Source organism: Convolutriloba macropyga, chromosome 8 (genome assembly GCF_964194025.1).
Source record: "Convolutriloba macropyga chromosome 8, txConMacr16.3, whole genome shotgun sequence".
In the NCBI taxonomy this organism is placed as follows: domain Eukaryota; kingdom Metazoa; phylum Xenacoelomorpha; order Acoela; family Convolutidae; genus Convolutriloba; species Convolutriloba macropyga.
The window spans coordinates 25,933,318-25,951,142 of record NC_134475.1 but is presented as its reverse complement, the minus strand read 5'-3'; the positions used below and the strand labels follow the sequence as shown (position 1 = coordinate 25,951,142).

The window sequence follows — 17,825 nt, the reverse complement described above, 5'->3', positions numbered from 1 at the left end:
AGCAATTAAACAATCTGGTTCCTCTGTTCCGCGTTCTGTTCCTCGACAGCCCACGAGGTAACCTCAATTCCAAATGAGTTATTCATGGCACACGCATACAGCAGAAGACTCGAGTCCTGTCCAGTGAAACCATTCAGCCAGGCAATGTCTCCGGAGATGAACCTGGTGTAGGTTCTATCCAGTTTGCGCAGATTGGTGACTGCGATGGAGTAGACTATCTCACCACTGTTTGACTTGACCACGTGCAGCCCGAATAAGTCAACCAGGAGACCAAACACTGCACCCCACCCAAGCAAGTCTGCAACATTATGGACTGCTACATTGGACATTGATGAAAATCTAACGAATTTTTTTTTGTCTGAGAAATTGTTTTTATATGACGGGGGATTAAGATTTTAACCCCTCCCTCTTTGGCTTCCGTAGAGCGCATAAATCAAGCCATACTGGCTCGATCTTTTCTTTTTTTACAGGTTGAAATCGTCGAGAGTCAAACTATTATTGACCATCTGAATTACATTGACAAAATTAGAATTTGTGATTACTGACTGACTGCCTTCCAACACCTTCAGATTTGACTCCCTTTCACTGAGCAGTCGCCAAAAGCGCAACTAAGTCAGTCGACGAGAAGATTTAGATTGGTTAGAGAAATCTTTCGGATGAAAAAGACCGATGACTGCAAACTTCGCTTGAGAATGATAATTATTGCCTACTTAAGACTTCCAATTGAGCCTCAATGACGATCAAATAAAACTGATCAGAGGTTATTTTAGACACATTTTGAAGATGCCAAATCATCATTGAACAAAAACTTTCACAAGATGAAAGTCTCAAGAAAAGCACAAATGAATGACATGACGCAAAGACTTCAATGTAAAAAGGCCTATATCGTTAAACAAAAATGCTGCTTGAAGATTTTGGGGATTGTAAACATGTCGTAACAATATTGGGGACGAAATAGAAACAAAAGGAAATTTTTTCGGAAAAGAAATAACATTCGGCATTTTTCAATTAAAACCACCAAACCGAAGCACCAAAACAAAATTTACTTTGCATATTTATTAGGCTCATAATTTCAACAGATTACAAAACAATTAAACTGACCACGCAAAAAAAACAACCGACTATCGGATTAACGGGTCCACAATTTGCTTCAATACAATTAATGAGCGTTCAAGCAAAATGCGAGGCTTTGCCAGAACTAAACAGTAGTCAAATTGAAAAGCGGAAAGTTACTATGGTATTTGCAAAAACTTTGCTTTTGGAGCAATTAAACAAAATATATCGAAGTGCAGAAACTATTAAATGAGCAGGAGCAGCAATAACATTTTTCTATATGAAGTCAAGAAAACGATACATGGAAATAACCGTATAAAATGTCTCACAGACGATGATAACGCCATGGCTCCACTGGTCCGCATTGGGAAGGGTGATAGGTCGTTATCTGTCTTGAGTCTTAGCTTTAAGTTTCAATTAGTTTGGTTGCACAAGTTTTGTTTCAAGTTACACATTTTAAGCAAGAATATCATTTAATCAACACCTGTTGCGATAACAGCAGTTAAATAAACTGCCAGTGTAATAAAATTAAATGCCCGATTGACACTGGAAAAACACTTCAGCATTAGACTACGAGTTTCTCACACTTTTTTCTCGCCACTGTTACTAAGTAAACAGTGGCGAGAAAAGAGTGTGAGAAACTCGTAGTCTAATGATGGAAACAGTTTGATAAACTTGTAGTCTAAAAAAACGTGTGTGGTGTATGTGGTGCGTGTTGTGTGTGTGGCGTGGGTGGCGTATGTGCGGTGTGTGTGTGTGGTATGTGTGTTGTGTGTGTGGTGTGCGTGGTGTGCTGGTGAGTGTCTTATCTGTGGTGTGTGTGTGTGTGTATGCGTGCGCGTAAGTGGGTGTGTTTGTGTGGTGTGTGTGTGGTGTGTGTGTGTGGTGTGTGTGGTGTGCAGGTGAGTGTGTGGTGTGTTATCTGTGTGTCGTGTGTGTGTGTTTGGGTGTGTGTGTGTGCGTGCTTGTGTGTGTGTATGCGTGCGTGCGTGTGTGTGTGTGAGTTTGTTTGTGTGTGTGTGGGGTGTGTGTGTGTGTGTGGGGGGGGGGGGGGGGGGTGGGGTGCGTGCGTACGTATGTGAGTGCGCGAGCGTGCGTGTGTGTCTCTGTGTGTGTGTTTGTATGTGTGTGTGTGTAAGTGTGTGTGTGTGTGGGTGTGTGTGCCTGTGTATGTCTCTGTATGTGTGCGTTTGTACGTGTGTGCGTGCGTGAACGTGCGCGTGTGTCTCTGTGTTTGTAAGTGTGTGTGTTTGTGTGTGTGTAAGTGCGTGTGTGTGTGTGTGTGTGCGTGCTTGTGTGTGTACTTGGGTGCATGTGTGCATGTGTACGTGTGTGCGTGCGTGAGCGTGCGTGTGTATCTCTGTGTGTGTGTGTGTTTGTGTGTGCGTGTGTGTGTTTGTGTGTGCGTGTGTGTGTGTGTGTATGTATGTGGGAGAGGGGAGGGGGTGGGGTGCATGAGGGCAAAACGAATAACAGATCCAAAGAAATAACACTTACCTTTGAAAGTGTAATTGTCCACAAAAATAAAAATGAGAAACCAATTAAACTTCGTTCAATTTTGAAATGATCGCAGCAGGTGTTGATTACAAAAATTATCACACGGTTGTTATCGCCCTCGAAGTTTTCATAACACCTCGGCTTCGCCTCGGAGTTTGATAAATTCTCGGTGGCGATAACAACCGTGTGATAATATTCATTAATCAACACCTGTTGCGATAACAGCAGTTAAATAAACTGCCAGTGTAATAAATTTTAATGCCCGATCGACACTGGAAAAACACTTCAGCATTAGACTACGAGTTTCTCAGCAACAGTGGCGAGAAAAGAGTGTGAGAAACTCGTAGTCTAATGATGGAAACAGTTTGATAAACTTGTAGTATAAAAAAACGTGTGTGTGTGTAAGTGTGTGTGTGTGTGTGTGTGTGCGTGTGTATGTCTGTGACAGTGTGTGCGGGTGTACGTGTGTGCGTGCGTGAACGTGCGCGTGTGTCTCTGTGTCTGTAGGTGTGTGTGTTTGTGTGTGTGTAAGTGTGTGTTTGTGCGCGCGCGTGTGTGTGTGTGTGTGCGTGTGTACTTGGGTGCATGTGCACGTGTGTGCGTGCGTGAGCGTGCGTGTGTGTCTCTCTGTGTGTTTGTTTGTGTGTGTGTGGGTGTGTGTGTGTGTATGTGTGGGAGTGGGGAGCGGGGGTGGGGTGCATGAGGGCAAAACGAATAACAGATCCAAAGAAATATCACTTACCTTTGAAAGTGTAATTGTCCACAAAAATAAAAATGAGAAACCAATGAAACTTTGTTCAATTTTCAAATGATCGCAGCAGGTGTTGATTAAAAAAATTATCACACGGTCGTTATCGCCCTCGAAGTTATCATAACACCTCGGCTTCGCCTCGGAGTTTGATAAATTCTCGGTGGCGATAACAACCGTGTGATAATATTCATTAATCAACACCTGTTGCGATAACAGCAGTTAAATAAACTGCCAGTGTAATAAATTTTAATGCCCGATCGACACTGGAAAAACACTTCAGCATTAGACTACGAGTTTCTCAGCAACAGTGGCGAGAAAAGAGTGTGAGAAACTCGTAGTCTAATGATGGAAACAGTTTGATAAACTTGTAGTATAAAAAAACGTGTGTGTGTGTAAGTGTGTGTGTGTGTGTGCGTGTGTATGTCTGTGACAGTGTGTGCGGGTGTACGTGTGTGCGTGCGTGAACGTTCGCGTGTGTCTCTGTGTCTGTAGGTGTGTGTGTTTGTGTGTGTGTAAGTGTGTGTTTGTGCGCGCGTGTGTGTGTGTGTGTGTGTGCGTGTGTACTTGGGTGCATGTGCACGTGTGTGCGTGCGTGAGCGTGCGTGTGTGTCTCTCTGTGTGTTTGTTTGTGTGTGTGTGGGTGTGTGTGTGTATGTGTGGGAGTGGGGAGGGGGGGGGGGTGGGGTGCATGAGGGCAAAACGAATAACAGATCCAAAGAAATATCACTTACCTTTGAAAGTGTAATTGTCCACAAAAATAAAAATGAGAAACCAATGAAACTTTGTTCAATTTTCAAATGATCGCAGCAGGTGTTGATTAAAAAAATTATCACACGGTCGTTATCGCCCTCGAAGTTATCATAACACCTCGGCTTCGCCTCGGAGTTTGATAACTTCTCGGTGGCGATAACAACCGTGTGATATTCATTCCGGTTTTACAACAATTCATCATCATCATGACTTTTCTCGTTACAACTTTTGGAAACAAATCAACGTACAAAAGACGGTAAAACACAATGAACGTAAGAAACTAATCTCTAGCATTAACAGAGGATTCTAGTTTCACAAAAATTTACAATATATGTTCCAAGTTAGAGAATCTAGAAAACGTTGAAATAATAATAATAAATTGCCGGTAATTGCCAAAATAGCTGCGAAACAGCAGTGGAATATAGAAAAAAATTAATTTGATGGAAGCCTAATTAAGCAATCGCCACTCGCAAAGCCTAATTATTAACAATCTTAAATATACGCGAGTCTTTTAGGGAATTGGATAAGATTTAAGAGTAACTCTGAATGGCCTTATTGCAATTACAAGTCACTCACGGAGTGAAGTAACTCACGTATGCTCTAAAACTAACTATACAACTGAAAAGCCGCTTCTAATGAATGAAAAACATCATACAATGGACACTGGTTTCGAAAAAAAACCCACGGAAGAAATCCTCAGCCAAAATTAGATAGGAAAAAAACCGCGGAAAGAAACCCCCAAGGAAAAAACCCCACTTGACTGTCGAAAAGATGTAGCATCAATCAAACTGAGTTAAATTAATTATATTACAACATAATTAACATGGGTTTTTCCGTGGGGATTTTTTCACAAAACCAAAAGAACATACCCGGCAGATTGCCGGAAAATAGCCGCCGTTGATTCCAATAAGCATGACTGGGATTGAAATAACAGAAGATATTGAAAAAAAAAAGATTTTCGTACAAAAACATTTTTTTAAGTCCGATTTATTTTGACGGCATTTCGTAGTTGAACATACTTCTGTTTCTTAGAGAGAGGCTACAGGGGCTACTATCAATAACAATCAGCATTAGAGAGAGGTAACTAATACTTATAGGACCGACGTTCAAATAGCGGGCATCTAAAATTGGGCTTTATGGGTTTATCCCGTTTCTATTTCTGACTTCAATTTTTTATACTGACTGTTCATTTTGAATTGCTTTGCTGAGCAACTGATGTTCAAAATCACTTTTAGCAGAATGAGAGAAGAGAGAAACTAGCCTAGAGAAGTCAAAAAGATTTCACGCAAAATGTTGAAAAGGCGGCAAAATGAGGTAAAGCGAAACATTTTTTTATTCGACGAAGTAAAAAAAAAAAAATAGGAGCGCTATAATAGCCGGCTGAGAAGATGAGGGCGGCTATTGAAAAGAAAAAAACTAGCACCACTTAGAAATGGCTATTGTAGACCACTATAAAAATACCGATGATGAAAATCAGAAAATTGACAGCAAAATGCAACAATAATATAGCTGACGCCAACTTTAAGCTGTAAAACAAAACAATTTGTTACAGCAAATTGACAATTTCATCCAGAGACATAAAAAACGATTACACTGGATACTTATTATTCAGTTCCAACCTTACTCCATAAGTTTAAAATTTGGTATTCGCATTCTAATTAACGGAAAAAGTTCTTGTATGTCACGAAAGTACTATTCAACCTTCCATTTAGTTCTTGGAGAGTTTCCTGATTTTGACAAAACAGAGAAACAATTATTTCATTTTTTTAAAGTATCTGACGTTCTGGTTTTCCACAAACTGTTAAAATCTTTTAAAACAGTCTAATTAAAGCTAAGAAAACGAAATTCCAAAAAAGAAACTCCGATTAGAACAATCAAGTTTTATTAAGAGGAGGCCCTGATCTTTCAAAGACTAGAAAAATGCATCTCGCCAAACTAAGTCAAATTGTAACTCAGCACCATTTGGAACCAATTTGATCTTAAAAAAACTTTCATAACAGTGATTACTAAAATACTGACACGAGCAAAGACACTTATATCTGAAAAACGAAACCGAAATCTGAAAAACGGGCTTCATCGATTCCTAAAAGACTAACATTTTCACCCTTATGATGGGAAATCTCAACTCCAGGAAAAAATATATAGCAACAAAAAACCTTTAAAAAACTAATTGAAAAAACCAACGAAAAAATACCTAAAAAAGTCGAAAAGCACCAAATTTCAAGCAAACAAAATCATGCCTCTTAAGTCATGAAGACTCCAACGTAATCTGTAAAACTGAACGTCGAGAAAAATTGCTCACAAACGACTGGCTATTTTAGTCGCCATCTTAAGCTAAGGGAGAGCCTATATTCACTGGAAAAGTTCAAACCGCAGAAAGATTTTTTTAAAAAGTTGAATGAATTTCTCTCTACTTAGCAGTTTCAGTGGACCACACACTTGCAGTCCAGTAAAATTTTTAAGGATCCGATCATCAGCTTCTTGCATGTTGGGGGTTGCATAAATTAGGAGAACTCGCCTGAGCTGGACATGTAAGGCTCTAATAAAGCATGAGAGCAATATAAGGCCCTCGAGCATTGCCAGTATTGCCTTTCTGAGGACGTGAAGCCAGATAGACCAGATGAAACTGTCAAGCGAAAATGTACATAAAAAGACCAACAGGATCAAAATAATTGCTTTAATCTTCGTTCCGAGCTGTAACTAATATAACCAAAATGCAACAAAAGGAATGAAAACTCGAAAATGATAGCTCAAATCAACCTACTTTATTTTAGTTTACATCAAAACCTAAAAAATGATACACCTAACAAATATTAATTTAGCAGCTGCCTATAGTAAGAACTAATCGCCTTCAAAAATGTTTTAAAAAATGAGGTAAATTGATAACTGCTCCAACAAGATCCGAAAAATTGCCTTCCAAATTTACGCCTTCCCAGTCATTTCTATGTATCATTTCTATGTATCATGCTCTTATCAGTTTCGTGTTTTTTCTTCAAGTCAAATTGGTAAGAAAAATGTTAAGAAATTGGCGTTCAAAGAGACCTACAGGACCCAGAATATTTGTACACACTAAATTGCAGACCAATTAAAAAGATAACGCCTGAGTTAAGTCTTCGATAATGTAGCCTTATTTATGTTCAAGTCGAGGTCATTTCTGAACAAACGTGATATATAATTTAGCTACTTTTCTAGTGTCTAACTCCCAATGCGAATGTAAAAACTAATTAAAAGATGTTTCTTAATTGACTAAATTTCCATTGATGATTTTACAATATTCATGCTCACCTGGGATGAGAAGGTGTTCGCACGAGACAGTTTGAGAAAGTTCAAAAGTGAACTTATTCCAAAGGTGCACTTTGAGCCTGGTGTTGAGAACGAGGTACACATCATTTATCACCATGCCATGCTTGAAAGTGTGGCCATCAATTGACCTGAGGCTCTTCAGAACCACCATTTGATCAAATGGCTCCTCAAGACGGCTCACTTGACATACGTTTCTGTCCTTGGAATAAAGCACAAACGATCCTGTAAAAAAGCAAATCGATCTGCACCAGCTTCACAGCCTTAAAGAGACATTTATCTGCACAAGGAACTGTTGGTTATCGATTTAAAATGAAGACGAAAACTAATTTTGGCGCACTTTTGAGCTGACTTTTACCAACAAACCACCGCTAATTTGTTTAGTGGCTTGAATTTTAAAACATAGCCGGCAAATTGCCGGAAAATAGCCGTTAACCCGCTTGACGCACATTGGGATTGAAATAGAAAAAGAAAAAATAAGAGATCGAAATTGACCGAATTGACCGAAAGTGAATTTTTTGGCGTGCAAATTCTGCATATTCGGTAAGATTCTAAAATTACACTTATATCAGCTTTGAAACTGAACGCAAATTAAGCATAATACTAGCCCGCTAGTAATCGCTTTAATGAACTTCGATAGCCTAATGCACTGAGTTAATGACCGGGCTTTATATGCTAATCCCATTTCTTTTGATTTTGCTCTTTTGACTTTAACCGTATTCACTACATTGCGTAATTCAATGCGTAAAAGAAATTAAATCCATTCAGTTGAAACAGCGAGTGAAGTAAGTCAGAAGTCAAGCGTGAAAATCATGACTTATGGAAGCGAAAAACGTGATCAAAATGTAACGCGAAATAAAAAAACATAGCAGGACAAGTCCTGACGTACAATTCGAAGAATTTTCATTGACTACACAGAAAAACTAGACCTAGAAAGCACTATCAGTGAATAGAGAAAACCATTTAAAAAAAATCAGAACAAAAAAAATAAGAAAACAAACAGAAATCAATATCAAAATGACGCATGTGAATAAAAAACCACTAGAGAGAATTTAAAATTAAAATTCAAACAAAAAACTAGGCCTAGAATGAGCTGCGAATGGATTGGGAAAACCATTTAGAAAAAAATCTTATCCAAAAAATCGAAAAAACAGTAAAAATCAGAGTGAAATTGCCGCATGTGTACAAAAAACCACTAGCCAGAAAGCGAATTTTTGTTCAAACACCCTTTTCTCACTCTATTTTAAAATTAGAGTGGAAAAATTTCAAGCCGCAAAACCACTCGCTTTTTCGCTCCATTTTCTGTTTCGGTGTGACCAAAATCACTACTCCAATTTGACTTCAAAAATCATGAAAATGTGTGAACAGATCTTAAAAAAAAAGACAGCGCCCCAATACAATTCAAATTCTTTGAAATGTAAAAAGGAGAGCGCCTAAATGATAGCCATTGAGAGGCTGACGGCGGCTATTAATAAGAGCAAATTAGATCACGCAAAAATCAAAAAGTTAAGTATGAAAAGTCACTTGAAACGTCAAAGCGTCAGACGAAAAAATGACAAAAAAAATCGCATAAAAGAGACAACAGGACGGGAGATGGGATAATAGGCAAAAGCTCGATTAGGCAATAAGCCAATAATTGTAGCCATAAGGCGAAAACTTTTAACTAACTTTGTGGAAATTAGGCGGGATCTTTTCCACTAGCCCCCCCCCCCCCCCTCCCCCCGTAAATTAGGCAGCCCCCATTTGTATGTTTAAACATTATGTATGCATTTGAGATATTACGTATACATACGTGTGAATAAGCATTTAGAAAATATTCCTAGAGCGGAGATTTGAAAACAAATGTGTTCAGGAATAATTCACTGCATATAACGTAAACAACAAAAACTTGTTCTTATTGCAATTTTATTAATTAAAAGCTTTGTAAAGGGTCTACTACTATAATTTTTCGGAAAATTGTCACATATATGGTTGTTGATGTATTTTACCAGGAATGATATTGTGAAAACAAATAAACTTTTCAGAAGGGATCAAAATATTATTTTTTTTGGGGGGGGTGCCTAAATTTCGGCTATACAGGCCTTGGGGGGGGGGGGGGGGGGCTAGAGGAAACGATCATTCTTAGCAGTTGAGAGACATGGGGCTTCGTAAATTTCAAGAAAATTTTCACATAATTATGGGATGGTATAAACTACAATTCAGTCAATTATTAATGGTCAACATCGCTAAACGTATGTTTAAATCCGAAAAGAATGAAAAAACTCCTTCATTGAATAGTTAGCCAATGGAAGTTTTCGCTGTATGAATAGATTCGCTGTCTCTCAACTTATGTTAGTTACATAATTTCATTTTAGTCAGGTAAATTCAACTAGGGTAAACCATATTGGATAGAGAACTCCAATAGTCATTGCTTACCAATCGTCGCATAGTTTCTCTGTGCGACTGAAATTTCTTCTAACTCCAATTCCACTACAGCTGCAGAGTGACTGGAGAATACTTTTATCATCTGACCCTCTCGAAATTTCCAAGTTATCAATTTCCAGTCAGCACCACCACTTACAAGCAAGTTTCTGCCTTCGTTCACATCGAAACAGTTGACAGAGCCGGTATGTGCACGGAAAATGAGGTCATTTTGATTATCATTGAACGCGTGGAAGGTAAGGTCCCCTAAATCAGTGAAAGCTTGATTCTAACAAAGCAGGTTTCAAACTGGTTTACGTTTAGGTTACGTTACAGTGAATGTTAAAAAAAATAGAATGAAGGAAAGCCCCTCGCCAAAAACGATAGTCGCTCAACTCGATGGCGGCAAGTCAAAAAATGACCGATGAAGTCACTGAAAAAATTTGGCATTGGTCAATAATCCCGTAGCGGTTCGAGAAATGGGCCAAAATTTGACGTCATTGTAGCATCGTCACTTAATTTTTGTTGGAACAACGACGTGCAACTTTAAAAGTTCAGAATGTCACATTTTTTTAATATACAATGCCAGATTTTAAAACTCACAGCGGGGTGTCTTAAGCAAGCTTACGATAATTTCCTGAAAACTACTCGAGGAGAGCCGAATTTTCTCAAAAACTATATCCCAGTCACATAACCTGTTAAGGCTATGAGGAAGTAGGGCCAGGAATTTTAAAAGCGAAGAACTATTATCAGAAATTCAGACTAGATATAAATGATACTGATTACAATTTAGCACAATTATGGTACTCTCCACACCTTTTAAGGATATTTGAATGACAAATTGGGCGGTTGGTACGTAACCTAGTTCCCAGAGCTCTTAACTTTTGCGCGAATAGGTTTTCTCTCAGTAACAGAACAGTATGGAAGTGCGTAGTGACCAGTGCAATTGAAAAGTTTAGTAAAAGATAAGTTCAACAGATATAAAACAGTAAATATAGAAGGCAATATCAATATTACGTTTTTTGGAACAAGCTTTGGAACAAAATTTATAAACTCTCTGAATAACACGGGTTCAAAACTAACAAACTCTCGTAACATTTGGACTGCTCGACGTCTTCCAATTTGCATCCAGGAAGCTATAGACGCCGCATCTATAGTTTCGATATCGACGATCTCTACTCCAACAATCAGCATAAATCAATTTTCTTTGGCAAATAATAAGCCATCAGAAAAAAATTGTCAATTCAAAAAGGCTCCTCTGTTAAAATGGTAGTCGGTCATCTCGGTAGCGGAACGTCAACTATTTAGACTCTGATAGCAGTCAAATATCGAAGACCATCATATACAGAAACATAACTTACTAATGTGGGAAGGAATGCACTCGAACAACTAGAGTTGCCCAATTTGTCATTGTTCTGACCCCACTTGTGGGGGGAGGAACCATATACTCAAATGGTTTTTTTTTGTTCAGTCAATTTTGGCCGATCGATATATTCATCGTAGAGAAATGTGAGTCGTATCATTAAAATGCTCGTCCTGCGTTAGAATTCAAAATTAATAAGTTTTTTTTTGAATTTCGTGTCTTTTTGAAGAGTTATCTACGTTTAAAGTTTTGTAAGAACACGCAATATTTGCATGATTTTGCTTGTTCACTTTTAGCGAAATTTTTGTTCAAATTAAGGCCTTTCTATTAAAATTTTATTTCAAAATTACATTTCACGCTACAAATGGAAGCAATTTTGTGCTACCAATAGACCGATAAAAAGGCTAGTTCTGGTCTCAAAAAGGCAATTTTGCGCTTCCAATAGACCGATAAAAAGGCTAGTTCTATCAAAAAAATGTCAAAATCAATTTCAGAGCTGTTTTTTTTAGAAAAATTTCTTATTTATAATTGTTTCTTTAATCACTTAGAGACTAGTCACTTTTCATATCGAGGGTCTGCAAAGGTCAAACCTAATTTATAGTCAACTGATACCCAATGAACAAAATATTCCTTTTTAAGGAATCACTCATGTTTTTTTGTCTTCGAATCTGTGTTTTCGAAATTTTTAAAGAAATTTTGATTTTCTTTTAAGCTTTCACTAAAATTTGGGAGTCCTGTGGCATAGACTCGCTAACTAGCAGTGCAATCGACTTCCTACTGTGCATTAAGTAAACCTATATGGTGCTTTGAGTTGACAGCTAATGGCTGCTAAGACTTTAAAAATCAATTTTTCGATTTTTTTTTGAATTTTTAATCAATATTAACTTATTTTTATGAACAGTAAGACAGTCTCAGCAATGACAGGGCCACCTTCCTTTTTAATGCAACCAAAATAAATCTGGTAAAAGGTGTTATCTGATAACTATTAGTTTTAGGACTTCGATAACACGAGTTTTCATAATTTCAAAGTCTGATTTTTTTTTGTAATTTTGATTCCTTTTGAAATATTTTCCATTATCCCAAAATTGATGGTTCCCATTGCCTTAGACAAGACGTACAATGGATCAGAGATAAAGTTTGTAGAGCAAAAATTATGGTTTAATTGGCTTCGACACGTTCTTGTGGAAAATTTGGCTGGAATTTTGTTGGTTTTTGTCGGTATTTGTCGTTGCCTTCATAATGATGTGATGTCTTATTGATAATAAATTGATGACAAACATTCTACTCTTCCCATCGAGGCTTAAAGTAGCGTATTGTTTGGATTTCCTTGAAAGCTCTGGAAGTTAGTGGCTGTTAAGACTTCAAAAATAATTTTTTATAATTTTTTGGACATTAACCAAACTTAAACTTATTTTCGTGAACTGGAAGTCAATCTCAGTATTAAAATGGCCTCTTTCTTTGCAACTGCATCTAAAACAAATCTGGTTAGCGGTTTTATCTTCTAACTAATGGTTTTACAACTTCGATGCCATGAGTTCTCATAATTTTTTCAAAAAAAAATTGGATATACTTCTTTAATTTTGATTACCTTTCATTTTTTATAATAGTATTCTTATATTGATAATTCCCAGTGGCTCAGAGAAGATATTCAATTTGTCATGGATAAAGTTCGCAGAGAAAAGTTTTTGATTCAAATGTCTTTGAGACTTTCTTACATTTTTCTACTGAATTTTTTTTGGTTTTGCCTGCTTTTTTTGTTGTTTTCATAATCATAAAGCTTATCATGATGTCTTTTTGACAATACATTGAAAAATAACATCTTTTTTCCCATCGAAGCATAAGGTAGCGTATTTCTTGGATTTCCTTGAAATCTCTTAAATTTAGTGTCTTGACTTCAAAAATATTTTTCCATAATTATTTTTGGACATTAACCAAACCTAAACTTATTTTCGTGAACTGTAAGTCAATCTCAGTAATAAGAGGACCTTTTTCTTTGCTACTGCATCTAAAACAAATCTGGTTAGCAGTTTTATCTTCTAACTAATGGTATTATGACTTCGATGCCACGAGTTCTCAAACTTTTTATAAATTTTTGGATATTTTTTTTTACAATCTTGGTTACCTTTCAATTTTTATCAAAGTATTCTAATATTGATAATACCCAAGGGCTTAGAGAAGATATTCAATTCGTCATAGATAAAGTTCGCAGAGAAAAGTTTATGATTCAAATGTCTTTGACACTTTCTTACATTTTTCTAGTGAATTTTTTTTGGTTCTGCCTGTTTTTTTGTTGTTTTCATAATCATAAGACTTATCATGATGTTTTTTTGAAAATATATTGAATAATAACATCTTTTTTCCCAACGAAGCATAAGGTAGCGTATTACTTGGATTTCCTTGAAATCTCTTAAATTTAGTGTCTTGACTTCAAAAATATTTTTTTTTAATTTTTTTGGACATTAACCAAACTTAAACTCATTTTCGTGAACTGTAAGTCAATCTCAATAATAACAGGACCTCTTTCTTTGCAACTGCATCTAAAACGAATCTGGTCAGAATTTTTATCTGCTAACTAAGGGTTTTATGACTTCGATGCCACGAGTTCTCAAATTTTTTTATAAATTTTTGGATATTTTTTGCAATTTTGGTTACCTTTTAATTTTTATCACAGTATTCTGATATTGATAATTCCCAGTGGCTGCGAAAATTTTCAATTGATCAAAGATAAATTTTGCAGAGAAAAGTTTTTTTGTCGTTTTCATAATCATAAGACTTATTGTGATGTCTTGTCGATGACTTAAGAATGACAAACATCCTTATGTTCCTATCGGGGAATAATGACTTCCGCTGAGAGCTATTGAATTGAGTGGCTGTTAGTACTTTTTTAAAAAAAGTTTCAAAAATTTTTTGAACGCTAACCATTATTGAACCTACTTCCGTGATACGTTAGTAAGTCTCAGTAATGACATGACCCCTTTCCTTTTTATTGCATACAAAATTAATCTGGTGTTTTAACAACTTACTAATGGTTTTATGACTTCGATGCCATGAGTTTTCGTAATTTCAAAATTCAATTTTTGGTAATTTTGGTTACTTTTGAAATCTTATCTCATTATCCCATCATTAAAAGTTCCCATTGGCTTAGAGAAGACGTCCAATGGATCATAGATAAAATCTTCAGAGAAAAGCTTATGGTTTCAATGGCTTCGAAACTTTCTTCTTTTACTTGTCTAATGAAATTCTGGTTTTTGCATGTATTTGTTGTTGTTTTCATAATCATAAGACTTATTGTGATGTCCCGTTGATTACTTATGATTGAAAAACATCATTTTTTTCTCATTGAAGTATAACTTAGCGTACTTTTTGACTTCCGTTGAAAGCCATAGAATTTAATGACGTTCTTGTAACTGGTTTTCTCAACTATTTCGTGGTTTCATTATATTTCCTTATATTTTTAAAGTCAAGTTGTAAGGAAAAGAACAACGCCATTGCTATTAAAAAGTATATGAAAAAAAATTTTTACCAAAAACCTCTCTTTTATTGGGTTTGACACTTTTCTCGCTCAATTTTTTCTGAGATTTTCTGAAATTTTGTAGTCGTGAAATGCCGACTGGTCTTATAGGCTTCTAAGTAAGGATTAAATGAATAATGTTACTCGATGCAGTCAGTTTATAGCGAATGGTATTAAAAATTCAGATATTGTTCGTTTTCAAAGACTTTTTATACTTTTCAGTTTTTGTTCTTTTCGTCAACTTGTAACTTATTCTCATCATTGAGAGGTTCCATCCAATTCATTGTAATTCAAATAACCATTTTCCATTGATATCATGTCGTAACAGATGTTTTGTTTGTTGGACAATATGCGTTTTCATATAAGTTTTGTGAGTGGTCAATATTTGTGTTTCTTTTTCTCTTCTTTTAGCACATTCACTAAAAAATTTATTTTTTTGATTATTTTGTCGTCTGTTTTTTATCGTAGTCTTTCTAATGGCAGATCTTCTGAGCGCTGTAATGAGGTGTGGTGTTATGTATTTCATTTAGTAGTTCGGTTGTGTAACGATTTTTTTGAACAGACATCAATTTTTAATTATCTCATCATTAGGTTGACAATTATGTCAAACATGTAGATGAGCTCCGGTCGGAACATCATGTGCGAAAGCACATTAACGACCATCCTTGTTCAATTTGTCATTCAACCTCCTTCAGTCGGATGGAGGGGGTGGGGACTAAGAAATTTTTTAAGGGGTTTCAAATGACCTCATTAGAGGTTAGAGCACTAGTTAAGATTTAAAGTGAAAAAATAGCACCAGTTTCGGGGCACTGATCATTTGACTTTTAGTATTAACTCCCGCCAATGGTGTTCAATTGCTTGAAATTGTGGAGAGAAATTTAGATCACTCAAAACGCAAAAAGTCAAGGGCGTAAAAGTCGCTCGAAAACCGGCCAAGCAAAAATTTTGCATAAAGAGACATAAGTTTACAATAATTGCTTCTCTTCGAGATCAATTAAAAAAGATAGAATAATTTCAGAGGTTTGAGAAAAGATACACAAGTGACAAATTTAATCGAGACTGGAATAGAATTTTATAAGGTTTGATTTAAGACAACAACTGACCCTCTTCCACTACGGCTCCAATGGAAGCTTCAAAAAAGGGACGCCGGTGCACAGATCACGCTCCACTGAGGCAGAGTATAGAGCTACGCAAACGCTCGAAAGTTATTTTTGTCCTGATGTAAGTGATCACCTCGAAATATAACTCATCTTTCTTATCGCTGAACCTGGTAACCAGACCGCCCGCCTCCTCCTGTATAGGGAGATTAACGGACAAGGTGGCTTTTTCGGCTTCCATTATCTTTTGCTCTAGTTCAGCTTCTTGATGTACTCGTGATATTTGTAGGAAAACAGCATGCTTCTTGAGAACTCTTAGCAAACCGATAAAACATTTTCACCTCAAAGAATGGTCTGCTGAAACGTGATTTGAGGACACTATTAGCTTTGATGTCTAGCCGAGCGTCGTTATCGGTTGTAGTATTTTTATTTGCGAACGTTTCACCTTGCAAAGTTTGAAGACAGGGCGCAGATAATGCATCCGAAAACAAAATAGCTAAAATAACACTTCTCATGTTATTAAATTTGGCAATTTAAAACTGGCATTCGAGTGCAAAGAACTTGTACGGGGAGTGTCTCAATAACTTACCGTCAAAATTGAACTTAAGTTTAAAGCTTACCGTCAAATTGAGCTGATATAAGACCGCTTCCAATAGTTTTTATAGAGGCACTGGGCGAGCACTCAACCAACCGCTCAAATGATCCTCCGTTACGTAAATTGGCTACTCGAGCTGTCCCATCGTAGCTACATGAGCTAAGAAGCCCACTCGAATAATTCAAAGCACACACCCTATCTGCATGGCCTTCAATTTTTCTAGATCCAACTCCCACACCACTGGATAGGCTCAAGTGTGCTTTCAAAATATCATTGTACAATTTGCTAACAACCTCCAGATTTCTAGTATTAGCACAACTTGATAGGTTTACCCCTAAGCCTTTCATCAAAACGGTAAACGCAGCAGCACTTTCGCAGACAAACGCATTCCATGACCGACAAACCAACTTACAGCCAATTATGCTTCTTGCATCAAGATAATCGAAAATCTTATCACGCACTATGGCCGGCATGCGCGCAACAAAATCAACACGAATCAGTTCATCTAGCACTCCATGAAGGTAGCTCAACTCTTCAATGCCGCAAGAATGTATGACTTGATCCAAAAATTGGCATCGTGCAGGATAACTCGAGTCGATAAAAGTCTGAAGCGCATCTTCCATATGTATCTACAAGAAAGTAATCGTGGATCGTCAATGTTTAGGGATTGTCCACGATTGGAAAAGACGCTTGCATTCGGTTAATGTATAAAAAATACAAGCCTAGGCACATTTAACCAAACAGCACATAAAAAAGTTGGGACCTTATACGTTTGGAGGGGGTCACAACCGGAAAAAATCCTGATAGCACAACCGGAAAAAAGCCTGATAAACTTATTTAGTATCAGAGGCAGTGGCAAAAACGGGGGAGAGGAGGCGCAAGGTCAATGAGAAGATCCAGTGAGACATGTTCTCGATGCATGAAGAACACATAAGAAAAAGAGTGGATTGCATGTGATGGATGTGGCACAACCTTTCCTAAACTAATATTCCAAAGAAAGTCTATCCCTACATTGATGGTAATGTTCATCTACAATATCACTGTTCATGATATTGTTCTGAGGGTGAAAACTGTATTCTTTATTGAACATCGAAAAAGAAATTAAAACTAGCGAAATCGACATAACGATAATTACTGACGCCATCAAAAATGAAATGACATCATATGTGGAATCTTTCAAACAACCAGGACGGAAAACCTTCTGAAATTGCCAAACCGCAGCACCAGGAAACACCTCTGAGGGGGAAAACTAAATTCTTTATTGAACATTGAAAAAGAAATTAAAACTAGCGAAATCGACATAACGATAATTACTGACGCCATGAAAAATGAAATGACATCATATGTGGAATCTTCCAAACAACCAGGACGGAAAACCTTCTGAAATTGCCAAGCCGCAACACCCAGGAAACAGGCATTTGCGTCCACTATATTTCAGAACCATCAGGCACCTCTATGGAAAAAAATGTAAAGTGATATGTTCGAGGTAACAAAAACAATGAAGCACC

General features: G+C 36.9%; 2 protein-coding genes across 4 annotated transcripts in view; both read right to left on the bottom strand.

The window, feature by feature from the left end:
* On the bottom strand, positions 1-17,795 carry LOC142344628 (F-box/WD repeat-containing protein 2-like). Its single transcript, XM_075396437.1, has 4 exons — positions 16,343-17,795; positions 9,767-10,018; positions 7,337-7,576; positions 1-298 (listed from the first exon to the last, which is right to left on the bottom strand). Exons 1-4 carry the CDS (start codon positions 16,938-16,940, stop codon positions 6-8), a joined length of 1,383 nt encoding a protein of 460 aa, XP_075252552.1. The 5' UTR covers positions 16,941-17,795; the 3' UTR covers positions 1-5.
* LOC142344630 (NADH dehydrogenase [ubiquinone] 1 beta subcomplex subunit 9-like) overlaps positions 1-17,825 on the bottom strand; it is a 412,587-nt gene that overhangs the window by 32,007 nt on the left and 362,755 nt on the right. The window lies entirely within an intron of this gene.